This window comes from Pempheris klunzingeri, chromosome 10, assembly GCF_042242105.1.
Source record: "Pempheris klunzingeri isolate RE-2024b chromosome 10, fPemKlu1.hap1, whole genome shotgun sequence".
Lineage (NCBI taxonomy): Eukaryota > Metazoa > Chordata > Actinopteri > Acropomatiformes > Pempheridae > Pempheris > Pempheris klunzingeri.
In genome coordinates this window covers 7434900-7461028 of record NC_092021.1, presented here as the reverse complement: position 1 = coordinate 7461028, position 26129 = coordinate 7434900, and the positions used below count along the sequence as shown (strand labels likewise).

The 26129-nt window shown below is 41.6% G+C and overlaps 1 protein-coding gene across 1 annotated transcript; it reads left to right on the top strand.

Moving 5' to 3' along the window:
* Window positions 1-747: 747 nt before the first annotated feature.
* On the top strand, window positions 748-25330 carry hibch (3-hydroxyisobutyryl-CoA hydrolase). The gene is made up of 14 exons (XM_070837583.1): window positions 748-858; window positions 1212-1254; window positions 1820-1951; window positions 3749-3833; window positions 4077-4157; window positions 4275-4327; window positions 13751-13829; window positions 20248-20393; window positions 21219-21305; window positions 21468-21526; window positions 21857-21938; window positions 22918-23037; window positions 23265-23298; window positions 23465-25330. Exons 1-14 carry the CDS (start codon window positions 827-829, stop codon window positions 23578-23580), a joined length of 1149 nt encoding a protein of 382 aa, XP_070693684.1. The 5' UTR covers window positions 748-826; the 3' UTR covers window positions 23581-25330.
* Window positions 25331-26129: the final 799 nt, after the last annotated feature.

Here is a 26129-nt window from a genome sequence, read left to right as displayed (position 1 = left end):
CTGGTAGCCTACTAATCACAGACTGTATAAAATACGCAAATGAAAATACTAAAAGCCCTACATTCACAACTAAACTCTGGTAAAAGTATAATATAGTATAGTATTAGCAGGACTTATTACATGCAATGGCCCCCGGCAGCGTTATTATCATATTATACATTATATTATATTACTGGATTGTTATCACTGATGCATCACTGTGTAAGCAGCATTTTAATATTGTAGCTGGAGGCAAAAGCTGATTGTAACTTCTTTATACACTGTTGGGAAGTCTAGTCTATCACAATGCATCATATTTTCATCATAAGTTCCTTATACGGTTTGTCGCAAAACTTGAATTTTGAAATGCATGAAATGAAAAGTACAATCTTTCCCTGTGAAAGTTAATATAGAGGAAGTGAATACTCAAGCGCAGTAGTCACAGAGTAAATGCAGTAAACTCTATGTTACGTGTTATGTCTACCTATAGCCCAAACAGAACTGCCATACTGTTTAACTACTGGTTTACTAGTTCTTTTCACTATTTCATCGCTGCCATGAGTGGACAAAAAGGTTAAATAGCCAAATAAATGTCTTTCATCGTTTAGACCCCAGGAGTGGCCGCGCTGCCTCCCTACAGCAGGTGGCAGTGTGGCGGAGACACGCCGCGGACTGAATCTCCCTCGGTGGTGCGTACGCCCACCGTGACGCCACCAAAGCAACCAATCAGGAGTAGCTCGGTGCCTCTTTCAGGAAGTAAACGCAGAGACTACAGACAGAGAGCAAAGTTGGGAAGCTGTGCCTAAAAGTGCAGCAACTGGACAGACGACACAAGTCAAAGATAATAATGTCTTTAACCGTTCTGACGTCTGCCTACAGGTATGTGAGTGTCGGTGTTCCCAGTGAACCCAACGTCACAACCTACAGTACATTTTGGGGGGCATGTTGTCCTGACTCTCCGAGTTAGCTGACATTAGGTGGCTGGTTATGAATGTCAGACATGTTAGAATCACATTGAGGTCGCTGGGTGCAAGTTACTATGTGTATTTATGTATGTTATAGTGTTATATGGAAGAATTTACTGGGTGTCAGAGGCCAAGTCCTCTGTGTTAGTGTTGATCCGAATTTGTGTTTGATTCCAACAGATTCATTGATAAGTTAAGTTAAGTGAAAGCAAATGTGTCCAGATGCTACATGTCCATCCTGTGTAGTTACTGATGTTGTCCCTCCAGGCTGAGGTCCCTCTGCAGACTGCAGCGAATCCAGGGCCACATGGTGAGCAGACCCCTCTCACATATTCTATTGAATTCTCTGCAGTGTGACAGTAATGGATAGTGAGGACTGAGGACTGTGGTGATGCAGCTACAGTGTTTTCTATGGCTGATACCAGTGCACAACACATCTTTGTACATTTTTGGTTAGATGTGCAAAATAGGTCCTTGCAGCTGTTATGGTATGTGCCTTAAGCATTCAACTATTGGGATGGTTTCTACCTGACAGTGACATTATGGAAACCGTGTGATGAGTTATGATCAGATGTGTGTTAAATGTTTGTGGCGTATATGCTTTAGTCCAATTTAATTTGCCTTCTTTGAACTATCAAAATGACTTTTCTGTATTTGTAACAGTTGCTTTCTAGTTTGTTGCGCTGTTACTCTTTCTGTCACAATGTAATATATCGAAGTGGTGCTATGTCATCAGTGATTTTCAGTTAAAGTCTGGCAGAGATTATACTCAGTTCACTCTATAAATTGATTGGAGTGATACTTTTTTACGTTTATGACATACAGTGTCATGTAAAGGTGTTTACAGAGTTGTCCTGTTGTGTTTTTTGGATCAGATGTCGAGTCAGGTGGAACCAGAGGTTCTTTTGGAGAAAGTGGGCTGTGCAGGTGTGATCACCATAAACAGACCCAAAGTCCTGAATGCACTCAACCTGCCCATGGTCCGACAGATCTACCCTCAGCTCAAGGTATGTGGAAAGCTTGGCTAATGCAAACCTTAACTGGGCCAAATGTCAAGGCCTGGGGTGTTTCAGATGTCATTTATTACAGCAGTGTGTTGGTGATCATAAACAGCGGCCAGTATCTCACTGTGTCTGACGTCGTCAAAGTCTTGGTGTTATTGAGAGTTGGATAGATTTTCTCATCAACCTTTTCAAGACCTGAATTACATTTCCATATATACTTCTACTCTGTACAAAAACCGTCACACGCAATTTTGCTGTATGTGCTATATTTATGTAGCAGCTTAAAGACAGCGACAGTACTGGCGTTCATCGTCTGCACCCCTCTCATCACCATGTGGCTGAAATGCACAAAGGAACTTCAAAGAGCAACGTAATGATGCTGACAGGAACTTTAAAAAATGTACGAGATAAAAGATTACAAAGGAAGACATCAGAGTGTGCAGTATTATTGCAGTTATTTTTACCTTGATGCCTCCTGCTGTAGATCTTATGAAGTCTGAAAAACAAAAACTTTTTTGTTTGGGACATATCCTAAGTGAGCCTGAAACATTTAAACAAAGTATTGCTAATGTGTGCATTATCCCTACATAATGTATACATTAGTAAGATACCATCTATAGCACATCAGATCAGAAGAACAGTGTCTGCAAATAGTAACTAGGCGTGGACCAGTATCACCGACTGATTCAGGCTTATCACATATACATGGTATTGATGTAGATATCAGCTGATAACTAACAAGATTGTGTAACAAGATATGTTAGAGGTAGTGTAGAAAAAGTGTCACAGTTATATAATTTATTTATCAGAGATCACTGACAAACTTTAAATTATGTTTAACAACCAAACTTAAGGGATCTGTATGTGTTAGCCATTATATTGTAATCAAATATTAATGCCGGTATTTGCCTAAAAGATTCAACATTGGAATTTTGGGCTCTCATTCATACATAATTAAGGAATCCTGAATAATTACCTTATCAAAGACGGGCACCAGGTGAGAGAGAACGAATCAATGCCGTTGATTTCTTCATGGTTGTCATCAAAGTCACATTGGGGTCGAGCATGAAATCAAAAGTGACTGAGTGACGGGCATTTTATCCATCAGTGAAGAACCATGATGCCATGATGAACTTTCCATGTTTACTATGGAAAGCCTTTACTCGCCAAAGTATTGCTGTTTGAACCAAGTTAGCTCTACTGAAAATTTTGTTTTCGACAAAATAAAGAAAAAAAAATCTATGATAACTTTGTGTCTTGTAGCCTTTAGTGGAGAACTGCATGGTGCCTCCCGGTCGACGTCCTCTCCAAACTCTGTTTGGGTGTATAAGTGTTCCCAGTACAAGGCAGCTTGTTTGCATCTGCAGAGTCCTTGCAGTCCCTCTCACCCCTGCACAAACCATTTTCTTTAGATTCGGTTCATCTCTGAAGCCTGATGGTACTTCATGACTGGGCGCCCCCTGGTTTTTATAGCCTGACGCTACAGCATCATGGCAGCCTAAAGACTCTCATGCAGGAGATAATTACATGAATAATTTTCTGATCTGATCACTTGAGAAGGGTGATAAAATTGTGTTCTCCAGTGTACCACAAGGCCTCAGTGTTAAGTTTTAGTGTTTTTGATAGTTGTGTGTCTTGAAGTGTCCGTTTTGAATGTCTAAACTTTCCCCAAAATAATACAGAAACCTCAAATTAACATAACGTGTTTTTGATGATGACTTCCTATAAATTTACTGCGATTTAATTTATTTTCTTTAATGCATTTATATTTACATTATACATACGTTTTTGTGATTCTAGAAATGGGAAGATGACAAAGAGACCGACATTGTGATCATCAAAGGAGCCGGTGGAAAAGCGTTTTGTGCTGGTGGAGACATCAGAGGTAAGCAGTGGCCTGGAAGCTTCAGTCACTTTGTGCCTCTCCTGTATTTGCATCTCTAAAAGATCGTTAACCGGTGATATTTGGAAAAGCCAGAAAGTTCTTTAAAAACACATACGGTTGTTCTGAATGTATTTCAAACCACGTGCGTGAATCTGAATCTTTTTGGAGCTTTTCTGTGCAGCAGTGTGAATGTGGCCAAAAACATGTTGCTTCATCATCATGTCTTGTTTTTTTTCCCGTCAGCGGTCACAGAAGCAGGGAAAGTTGGAGACCCTCTTGCACAGGACTTTTTCCGCGAGGAATACATTCTGAACAATGCTATTGGTAAGACGTACAAACACAATTACACCTGGTTTGTTATCTGTTATGTATAGGTAGACAGTCACTTAAAGCCTACATGTTTCCAAACACCAGTTTACACATTTTATTGTATCTTTCAAGGAACCTGCAGGAAACCATATATCGCCCTTATTGATGGAATAACAATGGGAGGGGTGAGTGTGTTTTATTTTTAATGCATAAAAGTTTATATTATAAAGTTGTGTTAACCTTACATTGTGTCTTTCTGGATATGTGCATATTTTGAGACATAGAAAAAATGTAATTTGTGCTGAAAATCAATGACTCAGAGTTTGTTTGGGCAGTTTTGGTTCCTTTTAGAGTGACAGTGTTGCTCTGTCTGTGAGGTGTGACTTTCAAATGTTCCTGTAGGTGTCAGTAGAGAGCTTTGTGCTACTGTCACCTGCTGCCAGCGGCAAGGTGGCCTCCAATTGGATGAAATAGTAAGTGACAAAGCATTGTTGCTGTCATGGGGTCTTCCCTCCAGCTATCAGATATGGTTGGAATTTGAATCTGTACCGTAACCAATAAGCCTGAGACATAATTCAGACAGAGCTGCATAAATGCTCAGTCATCAGGAATGACTTCGATCACTAAGATCTGCCATTTATTGATGTGGCTCAACTCACCTGGTCAGAGTAGATGTTAGGTTTTTTTTAGATGAGACTGTTCTTTTCTCCATCTCATGACCTCAGCAGTGATGTTACCCCTGAGGTGTCACCAAGGTTGCTCACAGCCTCCAGTATGCACTGCTGGGTCATTACTCATCATGTCCATGTCTGTGTGTGTGTGTGTGTCTGTGTGTGTGTGTGTGTGTGTCGGTGGCACAAATTTGCCCTTTTTTGCTCAACATTCAAGCTCACCATTCAGATACAGGTCATTAGGTTGCACTATTCACTCTGGTGCTCCCGAGATCTCTGTGTGTGATACACTAGATGGCTTTCTGATTGTTTTTGGCTGTGATGTTTGCTGAATTCTAATTGGACAGGTGTCTAAATTCAAAGAACACTGATTTATTTGGTATCTATAGACTCTATAGATACCTCTATAGTATAGAGGAAGGTTGATATGCTAATTAGAGTTCTACATCATCAGTAATCCTCACATCCTCTCAGAATAGACCGTGCATACAGGTACAGTAACTACTAATTAACTGGTCATTAACTGGTGTTTGCATATCGTGCATATCAAAGTTTAGAATAGTACAATTCTGTGAATATTTCCAAAAACGGCTGCTGATATTTAGATCAGTGTGTAGGAATGTCTGTCTCTGTGTGTCAGCCCTGTGATTGATTGACAGGGTGTACCCTGCCTCAGTGTCCGCTGGGATTGGCTCGTGACTCTTAAGAGTAAGCAGTAGAGACAATGGATGAGCAGATAGTGTGTATTCACCTTAAACAAGAGATCATGTTTTCAGCAGCTCAGAATGAGCCCTTTATTTCTACTGTACATTCAGAGTGGGTTTTCTCTCATAGAGTTCACTACATTGCAATACCATGTTTCTACAGTTGCCCAGATTGGACAAACTGAGGCCAATTTTTGTTTCACGTTTTTACGCTGAAGAGAAGTTTGAGAACCCAAATTTTGACAAATGGAGGATCAGACTTATTATTTACCTGAAGGCCACCGTAGTTTATCCTAGGGGTGTCACAATTCTCCAAATCCACTAACTGATTTGAGTTTCCATTTAAGCTCGCATTTCGATTCAATTTTCAATTTATAAATTTTTTTAAGCACTTATTATTATTATTATTATTATTACAATAATTTTTGTTATTTTGACAAAGAACAAACTGACAAATAATCACTGACTATTGAGTCTTGACATGCTGGTGTTTTACTCTTTACTTTAAAATCACAAGCTACATGGTATTAAGTGTGATATAACCAACAGCAGAGAAAGACCCCTCGTGAAAAAAATTGTAATTAACTTCCATTAATATACAAGAAAGTATAAGCTCAGAAATACTCAGTTTGAGACTCAATGCAAAAGTTGGCCAACAAAAACAAAACCAAGTGATGCTTCCTGCAGCTAATAAACAAGCTTGGAAAAGCCTCTGGAACAGTTGAGTTACCCTCATAATCCAGCCGGTGTCCTGCAGTCGGTTCTCTGGGATGCCTTGGAGCCGGGCGGTTTGCTGGTGGATTTACAAAGTTGGTGATGAAGTTGTTGGAGAGTAAAACTATAATGGATGGACTTTTTGGAACTGTGTCTCTTCCATTTCCACACATCCCCTGTGTGAACAGTGGAGGCTGTGCAGCCATCGCTGTGCAGCTGCACACTACTGGTAAGCTACGCTGTGTATCTTTGAAATGTTCATCTTTCTTCAAACTTGCACAAGTAGCTGGGATGGAAAGAAAAAAATGCACAATGGGAGATTCGCAGATCCTGCTTTCGATTTAGATGATCAACATCGACAGCTAATTTCGATCCATTTTTACCTGAGTCGAGGGGCATTCAGCTGGTTGCTGCCTGCAACCTTGCAGCTAAATGCCACTAAATCCTACATACTGCACCTTGAAAGCTGCTGCAGTTTTTTTTTTTATTTCTTTTTTTCGGCCTCTTGGGTGCAGAAACATATTGATCAGTGCAGCTTTAAAGACACTGTGTTTCTCTACCTTCAAAACAGTCTGGCTTAAAAAGGTGTAATGTTAAAAAATAGTCCACTTGGTTTAAATTACAGGCCTGCCACAAAAGGGGGGTGAGTGTCAAAGGGTCCAACTTTGTAGCATTGTGCTTATTTTCATAAATACAGACTAGTTAGTTCTATGGGTTGCTATGAACTGCTAATACGGAAATATGTAAGAAAACACTGAAAAAACAGAAGCCTCTTTGTTTTTATTTTCAGTGTAGTAAACATCTGACACATCCATTACTCATACATCACTGTGCAGTACACACATTTAGATATTTTATAGTTATCTTATGTTTTTATATCAGTATTTATTTTTATATTCATTATAATGTCTCTGACTCTGCTGCTATAATGTGTGAGTTTCCCCGCTGTGGCATAAATAAAGTCTTTCTTATCTCTTATCTTAAATACAAACTGTGTTGAATCCTAGAAGCTGTGAACCACAAAACCATCTCGGTTGCTTGTTTTTCCAATGTTTAGACATCCATGATGATAATGACATCCCCACTTAGTATTTTCCTTTCCTGGAGAGACAGAAGCTATAATTTATTTGTCAGAACTGAAACTGAAAACACGTTGCAGAGTAACGTGCTGTAATGGATGCAAGGGACAGCTTGGTTCTGCTGCATGTACACCACCTATGGTGTGGTACAAGTCACCTCCATTCATCCTCCCAATGACAAACCTTAAAAGCTGTGATGTTTGTCCAGTCGTTTGCACTGCTTATCACATATTTGTTTAAGATTTTTTCTTCGCTTCTTTTTAAGTGGACTTATGGCCCTGGGAATAAAGTGATTTGAAGCACACCCGTCATATCTCTCATGTCACTTCAGAGACGTAAACCGTCCTGAGGGTGATTGCTGTTTAATGTGTGTAGTGGTTGAAAACAGGCTAGTTCTATATATGGAAGAGCCCCTGTTCCCGGATCTGCACTGAGTTCAGGGCAGAACTCCCACGTTGCATGGGTATTCTTGCGTTAGTGATAACAAACCACCAGAGTAAAGGCATGCCTTTAGCAGGTCAAAGAACACACACACACACACACACACACACACACACACACACACACACACACACACACACACACACATGCGCCGTTTGGCTCTCTCTTACATCAGCAGGATCTCATCTCATGCACATCATTCATTGCTGTCCAAGTTTAAAATCCCTAGAATTAAGATCCGTGAATGCTTAAATGTTGTTAATCTGTGTCTGCTGTGCTTTGCAGTTCAGCAGACACGGTGTCTCTCTCTTTCTTTTCAGCCTTTCCCTTAAAATCTCCAACATTTACATGGTCATACAGCTGGCTCCTTCACGTTCAGAGCTATATTTGAGACAGTTTGTAACAGGGCTGATCGTAGTGGTTGCTGCCTATTTGTCTAGAGCTGTATGACTGTAATCTCTTTCCCCTGGAGATCAGAGCTCTTGTTTGCTAATGTCCACATCATCTAATGAGAAGACGGAAGTGAGAGCCAAAGAGACCTCAGGGCAGAGTTTGATCCCTGCATTAGGGTTCTCATCTTTCAGAGGCTGCGCAGAGCTTGTTTTGAAAGTGAATACTTTGTGCAAGAGTGATGTGGAAAGTACCGCAACTGTAGTGCTTTTTCAAACAGACATCACTTTCTCTGTAAGTGTTTGTGAGTGTTATCTGTCACTTGTGTCTCTCTGTTCTTATGCTTCTGCATAATCCTCACATGCCTTTCCACTCCCATACACAAGCGTCACTAATATCAGATTTAGCTAAATTTGACTCCTCTGCAGAAAACCGAAAAACATTCTAATGTTATTTGGGAGAGTCGCCTAGATTTATGTTCATGTGGGAAGCAGAAGTGGTGCAAAAGTAATGGTACTGCTCTACGGCATTTTAATGGCTTTCACCCCACCTGTTCTATCAATATTTGCTTTGCATTCACTCAAGCAAATACAATGTGGACTTCATGAAACCCTCCATATTCTTTGCCAGAGTGAAACACCCCAGCTAGGTTGTAAATTTTGCAGCCCATTCTGTTTGTAAGCATTAGCTATAAACATGCTCGTCAGCACACTTTTGCACATGTCCATTGTTTACAGTAGGATCTGGAGACATGTTCTTATATGGTGCTTGGTTGTACTACGCCAGCACATCACAATGTTCCACTACTTTTATGGTGAAACTCAGGTAATGTGAGATTTAACGGCCCCTTGTTCGTCTGAGTGCATCCTAAGATCGATGCAAGAAGATGTTTTTTTTTTTTTTTTTTCTCCTTTAATTCTCTTTTTCTGTTTGCAAAAAATCCACTTTCCCACAGCTGTGTGAGGTCATTGGTGTTGTTTCTACACTTTGATGGAAATGGCTGCTGTACAAGGTTCATTTAAGTGCTCTCTGTTTTACAAGATTCAGTATTTAAAGATGGATAGAGGAGCTCTTTTGTTTTGCTTAAGTGTTACCTTAAACACATGGAGACCTAAAATGTCCAATATTAATATACACCATGATGAAACAAACAGTGGTCTTAAAACAGTGCAGTGAAATATGTAGGTGAGTAAATGGTGAACTCATTCAGTGCCTTGTTAAAACTCAGTTCGTTGTCATTAGAACAGGGTTTTATTGGAATTTAAGTTTAATTTACATCTGTAACTAAATGCAAGCTCTCATTGAAAATGATCAGTCTTTCTAAAATGTCTGAATGTTTACTACCCATATTTTGAGATATAGGAGCATTTCCTACAGCATAACTTTCAAATTCAAAGTCTGAGATTTTATCAGTCAAGAAATGACTCATTTGTGGCATAACTAAAGACTACCAGCAGCGTGTGCACGTATGCTATCGGGGTTTCTTGTGCCTTTTTCCTGCTTTTCAGCTGTGATCTCAGTAGCATCTACGATACCCTGCTTGTTGTTAGAAACATGCCTGAACTCACTGTGACCCCTCCACTCACCCAGGCACCGGCCTCTCCAGTCATTCTGGGGATGTTTCTCTCGAAATGGCCTAGAACTTCTGAAATGCCACTAAAAACAGAAATATTAAATTAATATATATATTATAATAATATATTAATAAATATTAAATACATGTTGGACAGTTTGTTAAAGGACTCGGTTTAGTGCTTATAGTAGAGTAATATGGTTATTGATGTAGGGAATAGTGAATGAGAGATATATTGTGAAAGAGGGCATTTTGAAATTAAAGATTACTTAGAGCTTTAATAGAATTAACAATAAAACTTAAGCATGGATAAGATTTTTTTTTAAAAAACAGTGAAAATGATGAAATAACATTTCAATAAGTTGGTTTTATTGTTTGTTTTTTCACAATGTTATGTTATTGTTCATTTCTTCATTTATTATATTCATACTAATGAAATACAAACAAATGAATTTGCACCATGTTTTTTTTTTTATTATCATAGTCTAGGTTGTGGGATTAAAAAGAATAACTTTTGATCTCCTCTTTCTGCTCTGCAAAGCTAACTTGATTTTGTGAGAAAATGAGCCCAGTGCCTGTCTTTGCTCTGATGCGCTGCCAAACCACATGGCCATCACATAATTCATGTCCTAAGCTGACAGAAGTCACAGTCTGTCTCGCTTCTCTGTTTTTTTTTTTTTTGTGTTGGGGTCTGGCTCTTTCAGAAGGGCAGCTGCTCTTGGCAGAGGTCTGTTTAGTCTCCAGCGATCAGATGTTTTGGATCCTCTGTGGTCATTTGTCACACAGCCTTCAGGCAAACCTTGCAGCACTGCCCTCTGGCTCTGTGCTGGTCTGTTGTTATCGGAGAGCAAGGTGAAGACAGCTTGTCAGCTGGAATCACACACTCACTTGTTGTTGATTGGCAGTGATTCAGCGCTCAGCAGGTGGAATCCGTTATATAGCTGTACAACGCTCTATATTTCAGATCAGTATATTTTAGTTTTATTGATCCCAAATGCTACAAGCCCGAATGTAGCTTCATATTTTTATTTCATAAAAAGTAATTTTTTATTCCCTTTCTTTGTATGTGTGAACTGCTGCTGACTTGAAATTTCCCCATTGTGGGATAAATAAAGGAATATCTTATCTTAATCCATTTTTCAATAAGCTGTTGTGAGAATAGGTCTGACTGGAAGTAAACCCACATCTGTAAGTAATCAATATCCTGCTGTCAGCTTCTCAAATGTGAGGATTTTGTGTTTATTTCATATTTTTGGGTTTTGGACTCAACAAAAGAACGGGTCTGAAGACCACCTTCCTTTTCTTAGCCAAACGATGACAATTTTAGAGACTCAATGATCAAATTCTAATTGTCTGTCAAAAATGAAAATAAGAAATTAATTTAGACTGAGACCGACCTGCCACACTACCACCTACCATGGATGCAGCCTGGTCACTAAGCAGTGACCTCATCGAGATCCTAGTGGACTGAGAAGGTCTGTCTGTGTCTGGCTTGGTGTATCTGTCACCTTCTTTCCGACCACAGCAGGGAGAAAAGGCCACTATCCGGGTGGTCAGGATCTTTATTGATTCTCCAAGCCTCATTCCTGCATTGTCTGGTGTAGATATCCTTATGGCCTTATTCATCAGGGCCTTGTGGGCCTGTTCGATGCTCTCTGTACCAGGTCTCGATGGTCCAGGAGTAGAAATTCCACAGTGTTTGAGGGGATACCCAGAATTTCCTCAAGCATCTGAGGTGAAATAGTCTCTGCCTCGCTTTTCTCAACACTGGGTATAGGTACTGTATATGGATGCAGGTCAGGCCGTCAGTGATGTGAACACCAAGGTGTTTGAAGCTGTCCTCCAGTTAATATTAAGGGTCGTGTAGCTTCGCTGCTTCTCCCTAAAATCTACTATCAGCACCTTCTTCATGTTCAGGAGAAGGTTGTTGTCCTGACACCAGCGGGTCTTATTACCTTTGTGGTGCAGTCAAGATGTTGTTGGAAGTCAGGCATAACCTTCTGAAAGTTAGCCTGATTAAAGCCTCCTGCAGCAATGAGCACAGCATCAGGATTGTCGCTCTGTGAGCAGTCCAGCATCTTACAAACACAGACAGGTTACTGTCGTGGGATGTGGACCGCTATGATAATGACCAATGTAAATGTAAGTGTGGCAGGCATTCGACTGACAATGATTCCAGATCCGGTGAACAGGAAGTGGAGTAGCATTTTAATATTCCCACTGCTATACCCATCCTTGGCCACCATAAAGCACACGCCTCCTACTTTTTTCTTGCCAGAGTCCTCAGTTCTATCCGATTGGTGTAAAGAAAAGAAAAAGAGTCATCTGGTTGAATCATCTGGTCGCTGTCTGGTATTCCAGGATTTAGCCAAGTGCTGGTGAAACAAGTGACTCTACAGTTCCTGATATCACACTGGAAACTGATGTGGGTACGGTGGTCAGATTTACATGACTTGCGGATGCCCCCTTGACACAAACCAGATTTATGAATTCATTAGAAGACATGAATCGCCAGTATCATTCCAACCTCCAGTTCAGGTGGATGTGAACCCTTAGGGGAGTTACCTGATGACCTTCCACAGTCATTAATCACCACCAGTCAGTCACCAACATATTGGATTTTCGTCTGACCTGACCAGTAAATGACCCCCCTCCGGAGTACCGTCACAGGTCCAGTCACAACATATATCCCTGTGAGTGAATGATCACGTAATTAATAAGAAATCCTCCAGAAAACTGAAGGTCAGTGAAGTAATGTGATTATCACATCCCCTCCAGAAACAGAATATATCATCTATTTTCAATCTTGAGCAGAGTACAGAGCCTATCTTGTGCGTCTCATGCTTTATGTGCTTTATGTGCTTCATTGGATCTCCATTTAGGCACACACATTGCAACCTAATGCAAATTAATTGTTTATTTACATTTATTCATCCTGGCTTTTGCAGATCAGCAGGGTATTAAAACATGAAAACAAGAGTGCAGACTTGATAGTTTGATAGATAAATTAACGAGTTATTAGTTTTGTGTAATTGTCATTAAGAAATATTGTTATTCATGACAAAATCTTGTGGGAGTAACTTGCTGCTTAACAGTGGGCAGGCTTTACCAGGCGAGCAGTCATCAACAGCTGTGTGTGTGTGTGTGTGTGTGTGTGTGTGTGTGTGTGTGTGTGTGTGTGTGTGTGTGTGTGTGTGTGTGTGTGTGTGTGTGTGTGTGTGTGTGTGTGTGTGTGTGTGTGTGTGTGTGTGTGTGTGTGTGTGTGTGTGTGTGTGTGTGTGTGTTGTCTTCACAGGCTGTCATTAGAAGGGCGTGTTCACCCCTGGAAAGATGGCTCAAGTTTTAATCATTGTTTAAATGATGTATTTCGTCATAACTGATGTTCATTGACCAGTCAGGCAGAACAAGGCAAGCCAAGTTTATTTATACAGCAACATTCAGACACAAGGATATCCAAAGGGCTTTAAAGTCCAAAGGGACATAAAATACTTTAAAATAAGGCATAGAAAACATTAAAATTGCATGGAAAACACAATAAACACACAAGGTGAAACAAGCAAATAAATAATGCACCTGCCTGTGTGTCTACATTGTTTGCATGGATGTCGATGTATACATGGGGATGTTGTTTCCATGGTAACCTTATATACACACACACACACACACACACACACACACACACACACACGTTAGAGTCCTAACTGTGCTGGAAATGCTCTGTGGTCACCGCTGCTCATTAACCTTCACCTTTCTCCCTGCTGGTAGCCACAAGCATAAAACAAACACACACACACACACACACACACACACACACACACACAGGATTGGCCTGGTTTACTTTTTTTTTCAGTCAGCATTTTCCGTCTTAAACTTGAACACAGTGCCTCTCTGTAGAGGTGACAGATATTAATGTTTCCTCCATGCCCTGTTTTCCCTCTGTGTATTCTCTCTGCCCGCTGTTTCCTCCTCCATTCATCATAGCATTTCTTTATCTATTTATTTATTTTTTGTAACCTGCGTTCTCCTCTACCTGCAGGGCGTGGGTCTGTCAGTTCACGGACGGTTTCGAGTGGCCACTGAGAAGACGCTGTTTGCCATGCCAGAGACTGCCATTGGTAAGACTGTCCAGCTGCACCGGCTGGCCCACATCGGTGTGCGCGGGTTGTTGGGAATCGTGTACGAGCACTGATTTCTGTTGCAGACCCAGTTGGATCTAGTTCATATGCATTCACAGACACGAGGTCTGTCTGCATGGGATGCTGGGAAATAATACACCAAGGGATGGATCAGTTGTATTCAGTACAGCATGTGAAAGGATCGGTAACCTCAGTCTGATAGAAATGGGTGTGAAACATAAATACAGCCATGTTTGTGACACTGTGATGGTCAATATAAGGAAAACTTAATTGGAAGACAGTTAACAGTGTAGGTCTTTGTTCCAAAACCGGCAGTGCAGAATTTTTGTGTCCTCCTGGCAGTGAGCCTAATTACACAAACACTGTTGAGGACTTCTTATCAAGTATGCTAATTTATTATTTATTTATCAGATCTTTCTTAGTTTTCTTAGATCTGAAGCATCATATACTTTGGTTTTTCCTCCATACTCCTTGTTACTGTAGCCTTCTCCCAAGCTATCATTGCTCCCTCCTTCAGCGAGGGACTGTCGACACAGACACCAGATGTAAAACTACAGTAGACTGTGAAATACAGAGAGATTGACTTGACTGCGATAGGCTCCATCAGCATGTAAAACTCCAGCCATAGGCTGGAGTAACAAAGTAAATGTCAAAACTGGTTAACATTTGGGGTGCTGAATAATCATCAATAAAAAAAACATATCTGTTCAAAAAAATAAAAATAAGAAGCCATAGAACAATTTCAAGCCCGATGAGTTGCACAGCCGTCATCAGTAACTGAGATTTCATTTATGCGGGCAGGATGTCTCATTCCCCAAACAATGGCATCTCCTCCTAGATGTGCTAGAGACGATAAGATGCAGACAGCAAAAATGAGACAACTTCACGGTCCCAATGGCACCAAACATTCATGTTGTCTCAAGTCATTTTCATCAACGCCAACATAAATAGGCCTCTGTGGGCCACAAACAGCTTTCCAAAATGGAATGGCAACCCAATATTTGCAGAGATATTGCAGTCTAGTCCAAAGTGTTGGGCCGACCAAATGGCACTGCAAGCCCTGGAGCCATGCCACTAGTGGGGCTAAAAATACCAAGCAGGCATGTGCACCCAGTAGCCTTTGCTTCTTCATAAGCAGAAACTTTGGTCAGTGCGTGTCCTCTGATTCAGAGGTGATTCAGAAATCAGTGCTATTGTTTACTGACGAGCTGATAATTATTACTATTGTTAACTTAATCATGTTGTGTACTTTGTTTACAAAATTGACTGTATATCTTATGAGAAGCAGAGAACCAGCTTAAATATCAGCATATTTAAAGCCATGACTACATGTCATGATGATGGAACAGCAGTGCTGCACATTTTTCTACTTCAGCTACAACTTTCCCACGGACACATTTATTTTGTCTGACCCTTGTGGGGGGAGATCATCAACAAATCATCCAGAGGGGAGAGATGGGATCCCAAATTCTTGCATTTTCAAATCAGTACCTCCATATAATTAGTAACTGTCAAATAAGTTATGGCACGGAAAAAGGTTAGGTTGAGTTAGTTTACTGAAGAACATGCTCACTGTCCTTAGTGGTCTAATTGTAGTTTGTTTGTATAGTTTGTTGCACTAACTATTTTTTAACATTAATAGGAGTAGAAGTGCAATGATGCATAACCTCATTATGCTTCATCAGTAACTAAATGGTTTACTGCATGGAGAAACCATCTCAGTGTTTCCTGGTCTGAGCCAGTTCCCTGAGTGTAGATGGCCTTTGTCGGACTTCTAAGCTATAGATTGTTCTTTGGCTAATTGACTTCTGCAGACAGATGGCCTCCTCCTGAGGCGCTGAGGAGATTAGTAACAAATCACTACCAGCTAACGAACCACAGCTGAAGCTATGGCACAAACTAGTTTGTTGTGTCTTAAATCCAGAGGGATTATCACAGTTCTATGATTGTATATGGATTCTGTTTTTTTGGGGGGTTTTTTTTTAGCCAGAAAGAGTCTGTGGACTGACCAGACAGCTAATGTGTCCCCTCAGTCAGTGTACTCACTTTAAAAGAATGGATAATGGATACTGAGGTGGTCCTCGAGCATCTTTGATGCTCACTTTAAAGGCTCGACAGGCTTTCTGAACACATTTTATTATATTTGCGTTGGATTCAAGTCACAATGAAGTATTTTGCACCCTTAATGTGCATTGGTTGATTTTCTGATAAGCTGACTGTGTGCACTCACCCCCTCATACTTCCAAGGACACTAACGTCATCCTCTGTTTGACACACACACACACACACACACACACACACACACACACACACACACACACACACACATATCAAGCTTATTCCAGAGCATTCTGGACTGGGCTGCCAAAACAAATCTTCAGCTGATGCTTTACCCTGTGCGGTGGTGTGCAGTGGAATCTGACGCAGATGTGTGGAGCGGCACAAGGATGAAGATTATATTGTCAGCGGAGAGGAAATGAGTCTAACAGAAAGAAAAGGCTGAGGTTCTTGTTGCTGCCGTCTGATTGCTGTGTGGGATTTTCTCAAATTCGAGGTCACAATGAAGAATAGGAGGAAATCGGATGCCAATTGAATTGCACTGGCTGAGGATTGGCTTTATGAGGAGATTGATATACTGTTTTGTATGTGTGTCTATTAGGGTGTGTGTACTTGTATCTGCATGCTTGCATGTTTTCCTCTAATCCACAAACACTCACACACATACACACACACACACACACACACACACACACACACACACACACACACACACACTGTTGTCCAGTACTTGCTGGTGAAGCTGCTCATAACCTACATTTTTTTGAGTCTCATTATTAATGCTCATAAATAAAGCCAGAATCTCCTGATGTCTGTAAAACTTTCCAGTCACTTTAGCAAGAAGGCAGAAAAAATCTTGGCTAATCCTCTCTGGAGCTGCTGTGGACATACATTATCACTATTGTTTTTATTAAAGGCACTTGGCTTCCAGGCCTCCGCAGCACCATTATCAGCATGTCCCCACTGCAATCAGAAACTCGGACTTCACACTGCCCCAATTCCTTCCGTTACAGCACGGCATTTCCACAGAACTGCAGCTGCTTCGAGACCCTACATGCTTATTTTAGCCCCGATCCTGGGATCGAATCCTCTCAAGAGCCTCTCTTATGTGCTGGGTTTGCTACAACTACAGTCACATTGTGGAATTGTGTATTTTCCACTGAAGTATGACAATGTTGCTCAAGTTTCACGTGCTGGAAATGTCTTGGAATATCTGAAATGAAGTTAGACAATTGAAGTCCCAAAAGGGTTTGAAATACAGTAAAAAGACAGACATCATTCATATTGGTGCATTGAGTCTGGTGACCTCATGTAATCACCAGCATTCTCTGAGCAGAGGTCTAATCCGCCAGACCTGAAAACACTCGATGCTTGTGCTCAAATAACAATCAGTTAGAACTGAAGAAGCCTCTTGGATGGGAGGCGAAACGTCTTCAAGTACTTTCAACAAGTCCAGTTGACTTTTGCTCATCTGCTAAGGAGCTCAGATAACAGTGATAACATTTCATATTGCATCTTAAATTGAGCCTCACCATTAATGTCTGCATGTTACAGTGCAACCATTAATGTTCACCTGTTGCTCTATAGTTGATTGAAACTTCCAGAAGTCCCTTTGTTGCTTCTCCCTGGGGGGGTGTTAATTATACAAGGTGTGTATAAACTCACACAATCTAATTGACCAAAATAAGTCTAAGCACTTGTTGGAACCCCAAAGTTGTGTATAGACATGCAGGCACTTAGGTACAGAATGATTCTGTATATTGCCAGTTGACATTGCATATTGAATAATGTCAACTGGCACTTGTTTCCTCCTGAGAATATCCACACTACGGATGTATTCACAAGGTAGTACGTTTATTTATACAGCATCTATCAAATCAAATCAAATCTATTTCATGTTTGAAAAATAGCATAGAGACAGTAAATAGTGCACTGTGGAGGGGTTGTCATTTAGTTTTGCTGCTCACTTTGTGTAATTGTCTATTAGTAACAGGGAGGATAAAAACATCATGGGCCTGATTACAGAGCATGTACATGTTCTGTACTAATGTACGTGTGCCCTAATTACTCATCATCACAGCAACATCTGCCACTTATACGTAATGGATGTTACAGAGGTGTGAAAAGAGTTTAACATGAGAGCTGTTCCTCGGTGTGGTATCCTCACACTGCAACATAATCAGGTGTGTGTATGTATTCCTTTAGTTTGGGGTACTTGGGGGTGGGAGGCCGACTGAAGCTTCTCAACGAGCTGCTGCATTACCTACTCCTACTGGTCGGCAGGGTGCAGAGTTTGGGGATGGAACTTTGGTTTGCTGGGCAGTTAACGCCCACACAGCGAAGCTAATCAGTGACAAGGGAAAAGAAGCAGCTGCAGACACCATGAGCCACTCCCCCCAAAATGTACTGCAGTTCAGAGGGAATGGGCCTTTTGTAATTGTTAGAAAGCAGGAAGATCTGGGACAAGTCCGGATGTTTTAGTGGTGAAACGTTTTTGCACAGGTACCTTTACTTACAAACCTCTTTGTAACTTTTGTAACAACTTTTCAGATGCAGCTTAACTTGAGTCAACCAGGGTTTTTAAAAGTGGGTAAGAAAAATCCAGTCCAAAAAAGCTGTTGTGTTAACACTGCCTTTGCACCCTTAAAATGCAGAGCTAAGAACAATAGATTAACACCTATGCAAATGAGTATGAAGGGGCACATGAGTTTGATTTAAACTGGGATAAAATAAATTCAAAGCTAATTCATCGATACAACCTAGTGGAACACAAAGTCAGTTAGAGTTAGTCTGTATCTGTATCTGTTACATTATTGGCACATTTTCCTGCATTTCAAAATCCTCTCATGATGGACGAATGGAAAAGGGCTGATCCATTGTTCCTCTTGAGATGTCGTCATGTGATCAGGGCTTTCCTTGCCCTTTAGGGGGCCCTGGCTATAATTTATTAATGACCCTTCTGCCACTCCGCCACCACCCGCTACCAACAGCACTTTTTGACTCTGCAGTCGCCCTTCAAAGACTGAGCCACAGATCATGAGGTCCCCCGAGCAGGAGATGGCACTATTATTTTATTTTATATCATTATATAATAGAGATTGACACTTAAGCAATATACAGGACAGAATTTACTGTTTAGCCTTGAAGGCTGTTCATTACCTCACACACAACGTCCTGCTGCTGTAAATACCCGCTACAGCACCAAAAGTGTATTAATCAGCAACTAAAACTACATATCTCTATCAAACGCACTATTTGCTCCTGTTTGATTTAACTGTTAAAAAACGTCACACGGTTACTCCTGCAGGACGACTGTATTAAGATTCTTGTTAAGCAGGTTTTTGTTTTTTTTAAATTTAAAGTAGCAACTGTTTTCATATCTTCACAACTACACACAGTTGTATCACACTCATTCCTCCCTCTCTCACGCACACAAACGTGCTCGTACCCCCCCCCCACACGCATGCTCACGCGTTTGGGTTAACCCCTCCTGTGGTAGGATTACCAGCTTTAACCCAGCCCTGCAGGCGTTCTGCACAACAGCCATAATCTGCCGCATTTATGATATTACAATTTCAGCCGTGATTCAGGTCAACTTATCTAATCCGCCTCTCTCCCATTCACTAACCCCCCCCCCCCCCCCCCCCATGTCACGATACAAAAGCTGTCAGAAAACCAACTGTGACCAATGGAATCTCATTTCCTCCCTGAATCATTGAAATCAAACGGAAACATTACTGAAAATACAGACTAAATTCTGTACAGATTAAGGCTGTGGATTGCGACCACATTTTTCATAATCGTAAATGCTCATAAGCTGCAGGTTTAGCTTTTTGTAGTGAGCAATCATTTGTTTTGTTAATGGTTCTTCTTAATCATACTGTACGTAAATCACCTCTGGGTGAGGGGGAAGATGGGGAAGGTGGGGACAGCGCTGGTATCTGCTGCAAGCCTGACCTTTACTACACCCAGCAAAACTATGCTGCTTTAGATAGTTCTTTACAGCTAGTAGTTAGTAAGAGTCGTTGAGCTGCAGCGATTAGTTGTTAATAACCATTATTATTGGAGCATATTGTAGATCTATTAATATAAGCGCAATAGAGGAATACTAACCTAGATAAACAATTACCATTGGCTACTACATGTTTATCAGATTATTTAAACTCTGAAATATCAATATCAGTATCAGCCTAACAAAATCCAGCATTGATCAGGCTACAGTCACATGGGTATTTGATGTTGTATTACATTCTGACAGGGTGAACAGATGCTCATGTTGCTGCACGAGGTGCAGTGTATTCAAACTCTACGAGACTAGTTTTCTGTTTTCTTTTGGCAGGGCTTTTCCCTGACGTGGGAGGTGGCTACTTTCTGCCGAGGCTCCGGGGCAAGCTGGGACTGTTTCTGGCCTTGACGGGCTTCCGTCTCAAGGGACGTGACGTGCAGAGAGCAGGAGTCTCCACTCACTTTGTGGAGTCTAATAAGGTGCTGGAGTTAAGATGAGATAAACCCACAACTCTCTCACAAAAGAATTAACTTGGCTCTGTGTAATGTTTTTGATCAGATCAGCTGATTAAAAGCATTCCTAGTTATTGCCGTTTTATGAAACACACAAAGCTGCTTTGTACCGGACTGCAGGCACTGTAGACATTTAATAAGCAAAACAACCAGGATCTTTCCAATATATTACTTTGAATTCTTCATCTAAGCCCATGCATAACAGCCCATGCGCTGTGTTATGGTGAAGGATGGTGGTGCTGCACGGATGAGTGCAGGAGGGGAGCATGGTGAGGGGTGGGATAGAGCTCCACTGGAAATCCGGCTGCTGAGTCACTGGGCGTGTCACTCTGGTTTAAAGGTGCCGACACACACTGGCTGCACCAGAGGCTGGACCGGCCAAGTTGTGTTTGTCTTGCTGTTGGTGAGAGGTCAGAACAGTGGGGGCAGAGTTTGTTTAACACTGTAACCTTGATTTTGAGGACGGACGAGCAGTGGGGTGCAATTTTTACAGTAGTGTTTGATCAAAAACATGGCTGGAAAAATAGTTCACCATAGTAGAAAATGAAGGAAAAGTCTGATGAATAAACGCCGGTTGAGAATAACAGCGTGTCCCAAGGGCTGCCTGATAAGTCAAGTCAGCCAATCCAGAGTAGCCGAGAGGGAAAGATCTGCCTGCGTCCTAAAATGGAGTTGTGTTTTAAAATGACAAAAGACTGAATCTAGCCTTGCTGCTTGTAGGAGAACAGTCGACTGCAGACAAACAAACAAATCCACAGGCTAGTTTGAATGTCAACCTTTCTACTTGTACAGATCCCAGACCTGGAGAAGGAGCTAGTGGACTTGAAGTCTCCCTCTGCCGAAGACGTCTCGAGAGTACTGGACTCCTACCAGAACCAGGTTAGAATCCTTAGACATGTAAGCCATGTGACTAATGCTGAACTTAAGATACTCAAAACAGCTAAAACAGTCAATGAGATGCCGTTTTGACAGCTGTTGTCGTGTGAATGCCTGAGAGTGGTAGTCTGTGTCTGGGTTGATAATTGTGCTCTCTGTCTACAGAGTAGTCTGGATTCTGACAAGCCTTTTGTCTTGGACAAGCACATGTCTGATATTGACAGGTAGGCTTTCATTTCTAGGTTCCCAAATATAAATATAACTTGACTGGTGTGCCAGGATAACTAGCAAGCAGCTAGTCACAGGGACAAGGCTGTGATATTCTATAATATATCATATTGTTTTCTTGGTTTCGGTCATTTCACGGGGTTTGTTGACAAAAGACAAATATACTAGACTATCACCGGCCTCATACTTTAGAGCTGAACCCAACCTGAACGCACAGCATCACAAGAGGCACTGAGAGTGAGGATGAAAATGAGCATTTTTGAAGAAACCGTCTGATTCGAGTGTGATAACCTGCTGCGCCCATGTCTGTCTTTCCCTCCCATCAGGCTGTTCACCTCCGGCAGCGTGGAGGGCATCGTGCAGAACCTGAAGGCCGACGGCTCCGAGTTCGCCAACAAACAAGCTGTGGTACGACCCCGACCTGTGGCTCGATCAGAACCGCTGACATCATTCGGTCATTCTCCAAGTAATCGCACAGAAGTCCTGCGACACCAGCGCAGAGGCATGCTGACAGTCTCTACCACCAACTATCCCAAACCTGTTTTTAAGTAGTGCCAAACAACTGCTGTGCCTGTGGACACTCCCTCCCTGCAGACTGGTCTGACTGGCGCTGCTGGGATGGAGCCAGGGCATCATTTGGCTTTAACAGTATATGCTTAGTAGTTAGTAGTCATCTCTGTTTAAGCACTTAATGGGGTTAGCCTCAGTCTTGTGCCATGTTGGCCCTTTCAGAGCTCTCAGCAGACCACAGTGGCTTCGTTCCACAAAGTTTACCCCCCTATGTTTCAGAAATTGGCTTTTCATGGATGTGACTCTTCTCTCTGATGTAGTTTTTTCTACGTTCCCACCCAGATGGACCGATGAGACCAAGTGTGAAGAGGAAGCCGTATATATATATATATATATATATATATATATATATATATATATTTTACACCTTGCCCAGGGACAACAGTTGAAAAATAGCTTCCTTACGCTAATACTGGCACATTTACAGAAATGTTCATTAATGTGTACCGTCCCTGTTAAATAAATAAATAAAAATAAAATAAAACACGCCCTAGATTAGACCCCTCTCCTCATTGTCCCCCTCCTGATCCCTCAAACTCCACTCCAGGATTAATAATACTGTACCACTACTCAGCCTGGGTGGGGGTCAGCTCACACATCAAATATTCATTTTAAACCCACTCTCATCAGTTACTACTACACCACTGACTCGCTGCCCTGCTGTGCACATGAAACATTCACAGCCATCTTTGTCCCTAGCGATACTTCTTTTTATTTCTTTTTTTTTATTAGATCATTTGTTATTTTTAAGCAGTCCATCACCATTTCTCTGTTTGAGTGTCTCGGCCAGAAAACTTCCCTGTGTCTCCTCCTCCAGACCCTGTCCAGGATGTCTCCCACGTCCCTGAAAATCACCTATAGGCAGCTGCAGGCGGGTGCAGCTCTGAGCCTGCAGGACGTGTTGGTGATGGAGTATCGACTGAGCCAGGCCTGCATGGTAAAAAAACCAGCACACTCACTCCAGCTGGAATCCTCTGCCTCGTACTTGGACAGTAAATGATTCTTCCAGCTGAAGATCCTTTTGCATTCTTTAACATATTAACTTGCATTTGTGGCTTATTTTAATCATCCACCACAGCTGTTTTAGTTTAGACCTGACTTGATGTGTCAGAGTGAAATTTGAAAAGGACGTCATCTCATGGGATTGTTTCCATTGTTTTGCAGAGGGGCTGCGACTTTTATGAGGGTGTGAGAGCCGGTAAGTCACTGCAGCGCATGTGCAGCAGAAGTGGAATAGGGTGGATGTTAATTTCAAAGCACATTGAAAAAAGAAATATTGATTCTAAATGTTATTAAAGAATCAATGAATAATAGAAAAATGATCTGGTTCCCCCTCTACGTTGTGATTTTCTGCATGTGTCCAGTGCTGGTCGACAAGGATCAGAATCCCAAGTGGAACCCGTCAGCACTTGAGGAGGTGTCTGAGCAGGCCGTGGACCAGTGCTTCTCCTCGCTGGGAGACAAAGAGCTCACTCTCTGACGTCTACCAGCCGGCAGCTGCTTCCCACCTTCAGACACGAACCATCCTTCGAACCCTTCGCCACACCTCCTTTCCTCACACCCCTTTAGGGTCACTCATGTGAGAGGACTGTACTGTTGAGGATGGGGGAAAGTCGAGTACATACATAGGTCATGTAGTTAATAGTCAGGCTGTACCATTTAACACTGTGGGAGCATTTTACAGGAAGATCCAGGCTGCCCCTCTGCAACTGAGGAGGAGAAGCTCTGATTCATGTTGGCAGCCAGAAATCGAAAATAGTAGCAGAAGAGGTAGCTAGCAGATGCCCTGTGTGTCACACATGAGAAATGCGTAGTGTAAACCTGCTCTGCAGTGGAAGCAGAGTCCTTTTTACATAAGCAGTACAGAGGTAACTCTCTTCCACTGCAAATTCAAAGAATCTGCTGCACAGCAGCATTAACACGAGGACATGGGAGGAGAAAAGGATCTCACTGCTGAGTGCTTTATTACATTTCCTGTGGGTGTTTGTTGATGTGACATGGATCAGTATCATCCATATTTCTGCAGTGTGGTCATTTGTTCTAATACCAATCATATGCTCTCTCCATTACTGTAGTTTCTTTCTTTTTTCCAGTCTTTTTCTTTTTATTGGTGTTGGCTTTTTCACGTTAAATGGACACATCCAAGCAACATTCCCAAGACAAATGGCAGGATTAGAAATATATCAATATACATTTGTTCTGAATCTGATTGTCACATTGCATTTTACAAAACAAATGTGTTTTCAGCAGTCTCAAACGTGTGTGATCAAGTGCATATCTCTTTCCAACTTCTTCTGATGGATACGTCACTGTTTTTCAGCTGGAATCAAATCACCTCCATAAATCAGTAGCTGCATTATTAATGCGACAGCCAGTCAAATTAGGCATCAATGCTGGAACAGATGGCCAGATTAAAGAGAGAAGGTAACGTCATCTCAAATGTTGTGTTCTTGGTAAGCGAAGAAACTGCTTGTGTTTAAAAGAAGTCCAGTTATTGAGAACAGGATCTGTTATGACCTGTTTATGAAGTGTCCTTGTAAAACAGCGACCGGCCCGTATAAAGTGCCTTTGTTATCAGCATGAAAGCACCAAGCTGCTCAGATATGAAGTCTAGAAAGTAAACACACTTATTTTAATGCGTGTCCGGTTACAGATGGGTCTGCTACACCTGCAGTATTGGCAAGAAGTCTTGCACATTTTATCTGAGGCCACAGTCTGCTTCGAATGAATCACACGAATCGGGTTTCACCACTTTTTCTGTGATTTTTGAAACCCGAGCAAACACCTTTATTTTCCCCATCCTCTCGTCCTGCACGTTCACAGTCTGTCTGAGTAACACAGGTCTCATTTCAGTAGTTGCCTCTTATAATCTGTGCGTCACGTTCCTAAAGCACCACCGGCGGTGCCACATGCAGTCCGAGGCTCTTTCAGCCTTCACAGCGGCTCAATAGGCAGACAGGACGACCTCCCACATACTGTAGACTATAAAGCACCATAATTACTGAGAGCACAGTCCGAGTATTTCTCCCCACGTCACAGGTAGACACTCATGCTTTATTGCTCCCATTTGCTCTTCAAACAACGCTGGCCAGCAGTCATTTCTAGATCCTTTTATTTGTCCTTGGTGCAGCTGAACTTCTAACCTGCCGTGTGCTCACTCTTGTCCAGGATGCAGCATCTCCACCTGTCTTGTTTTAAATAAACACTGTTGAGTCGGTGTGTGCCACTAATATCTTGAAAGGAGTGTGTGTGTGTGTGTGTGTACTTCAACGCATTTCAGAACTAAAACGATGTAATATTTCAGTAATGATAGAAGGCAGAAGTCTGATTTATTGGCAGCATCAGTTTTTACACACACTGTATGTACAGTTTGCAAGTTATATGAATATTGTATAAGAATATGCAAAAGGTCACACATTTTAAGTTATTTTTTACGACGATGTGTTCACAGGCTGACATGAACCTTCTTGCGGAGCTGCTTCCCAGAGGCTGTTACTCACATATTTGGCAACAGACAAATGAAGGGAACCGCTCATCAAATGGCTTCTTGTGTTTCACTTTACAGTCTAGTCCGCTCATCTTTTTTCGCTTCAGCTCCCTGACAGCTGTTTCATCCGTGGGTCACTTTGACTGTTGTAAAACACTGATACATCAGAGGCATTTTGGGTGCAACCCTGTGATACCGTTGGCAATGATGAGCTGAGATTGACCAGCTGTAGGTAGTGCGTTATTGGATCAACTGGATGGTCCAAGCAGCATAAGATCTGTAGTGAAGGGACCTATGGACAGGCAGGTTCAGCTCAGGCTGCAGCAGAACTCGTAACTCATTTAAACAGGAGCTGTAGAAATTAATTGATAGTCGAATCAGGTATTTTTGATCATCGATAAATTGATAAATAATTTTGTGGCTTCAGCAAATGTCAGGATTTGATGCCTTTCTCTGCCATCTGATGACATGCACATTACATGTGTAAACTGAACATCTTTGGGTTTGTGGACTGCTGGTTGAATAAAGAATCACTTTGAGCT

Excerpts from the sequence above, each read along its gene's own strand:
- hibch (XM_070837583.1), top strand. The coding sequence starts at position 827 with ATGTCTTTAACCGTTCTGACGTCTGCCTACAG. Across the intron at positions 3,834-4,076 it reads TGCTGGTGGAGACATCAGAG|CGGTCACAGAAGCAGGGAAA; the intron begins GTAAGCAGTGGC and ends TTTTCCCGTCAG. Across the intron at positions 13,830-20,247 it reads CATGCCAGAGACTGCCATTG|GGCTTTTCCCTGACGTGGGA; the intron begins GTAAGACTGTCC and ends TTCTTTTGGCAG.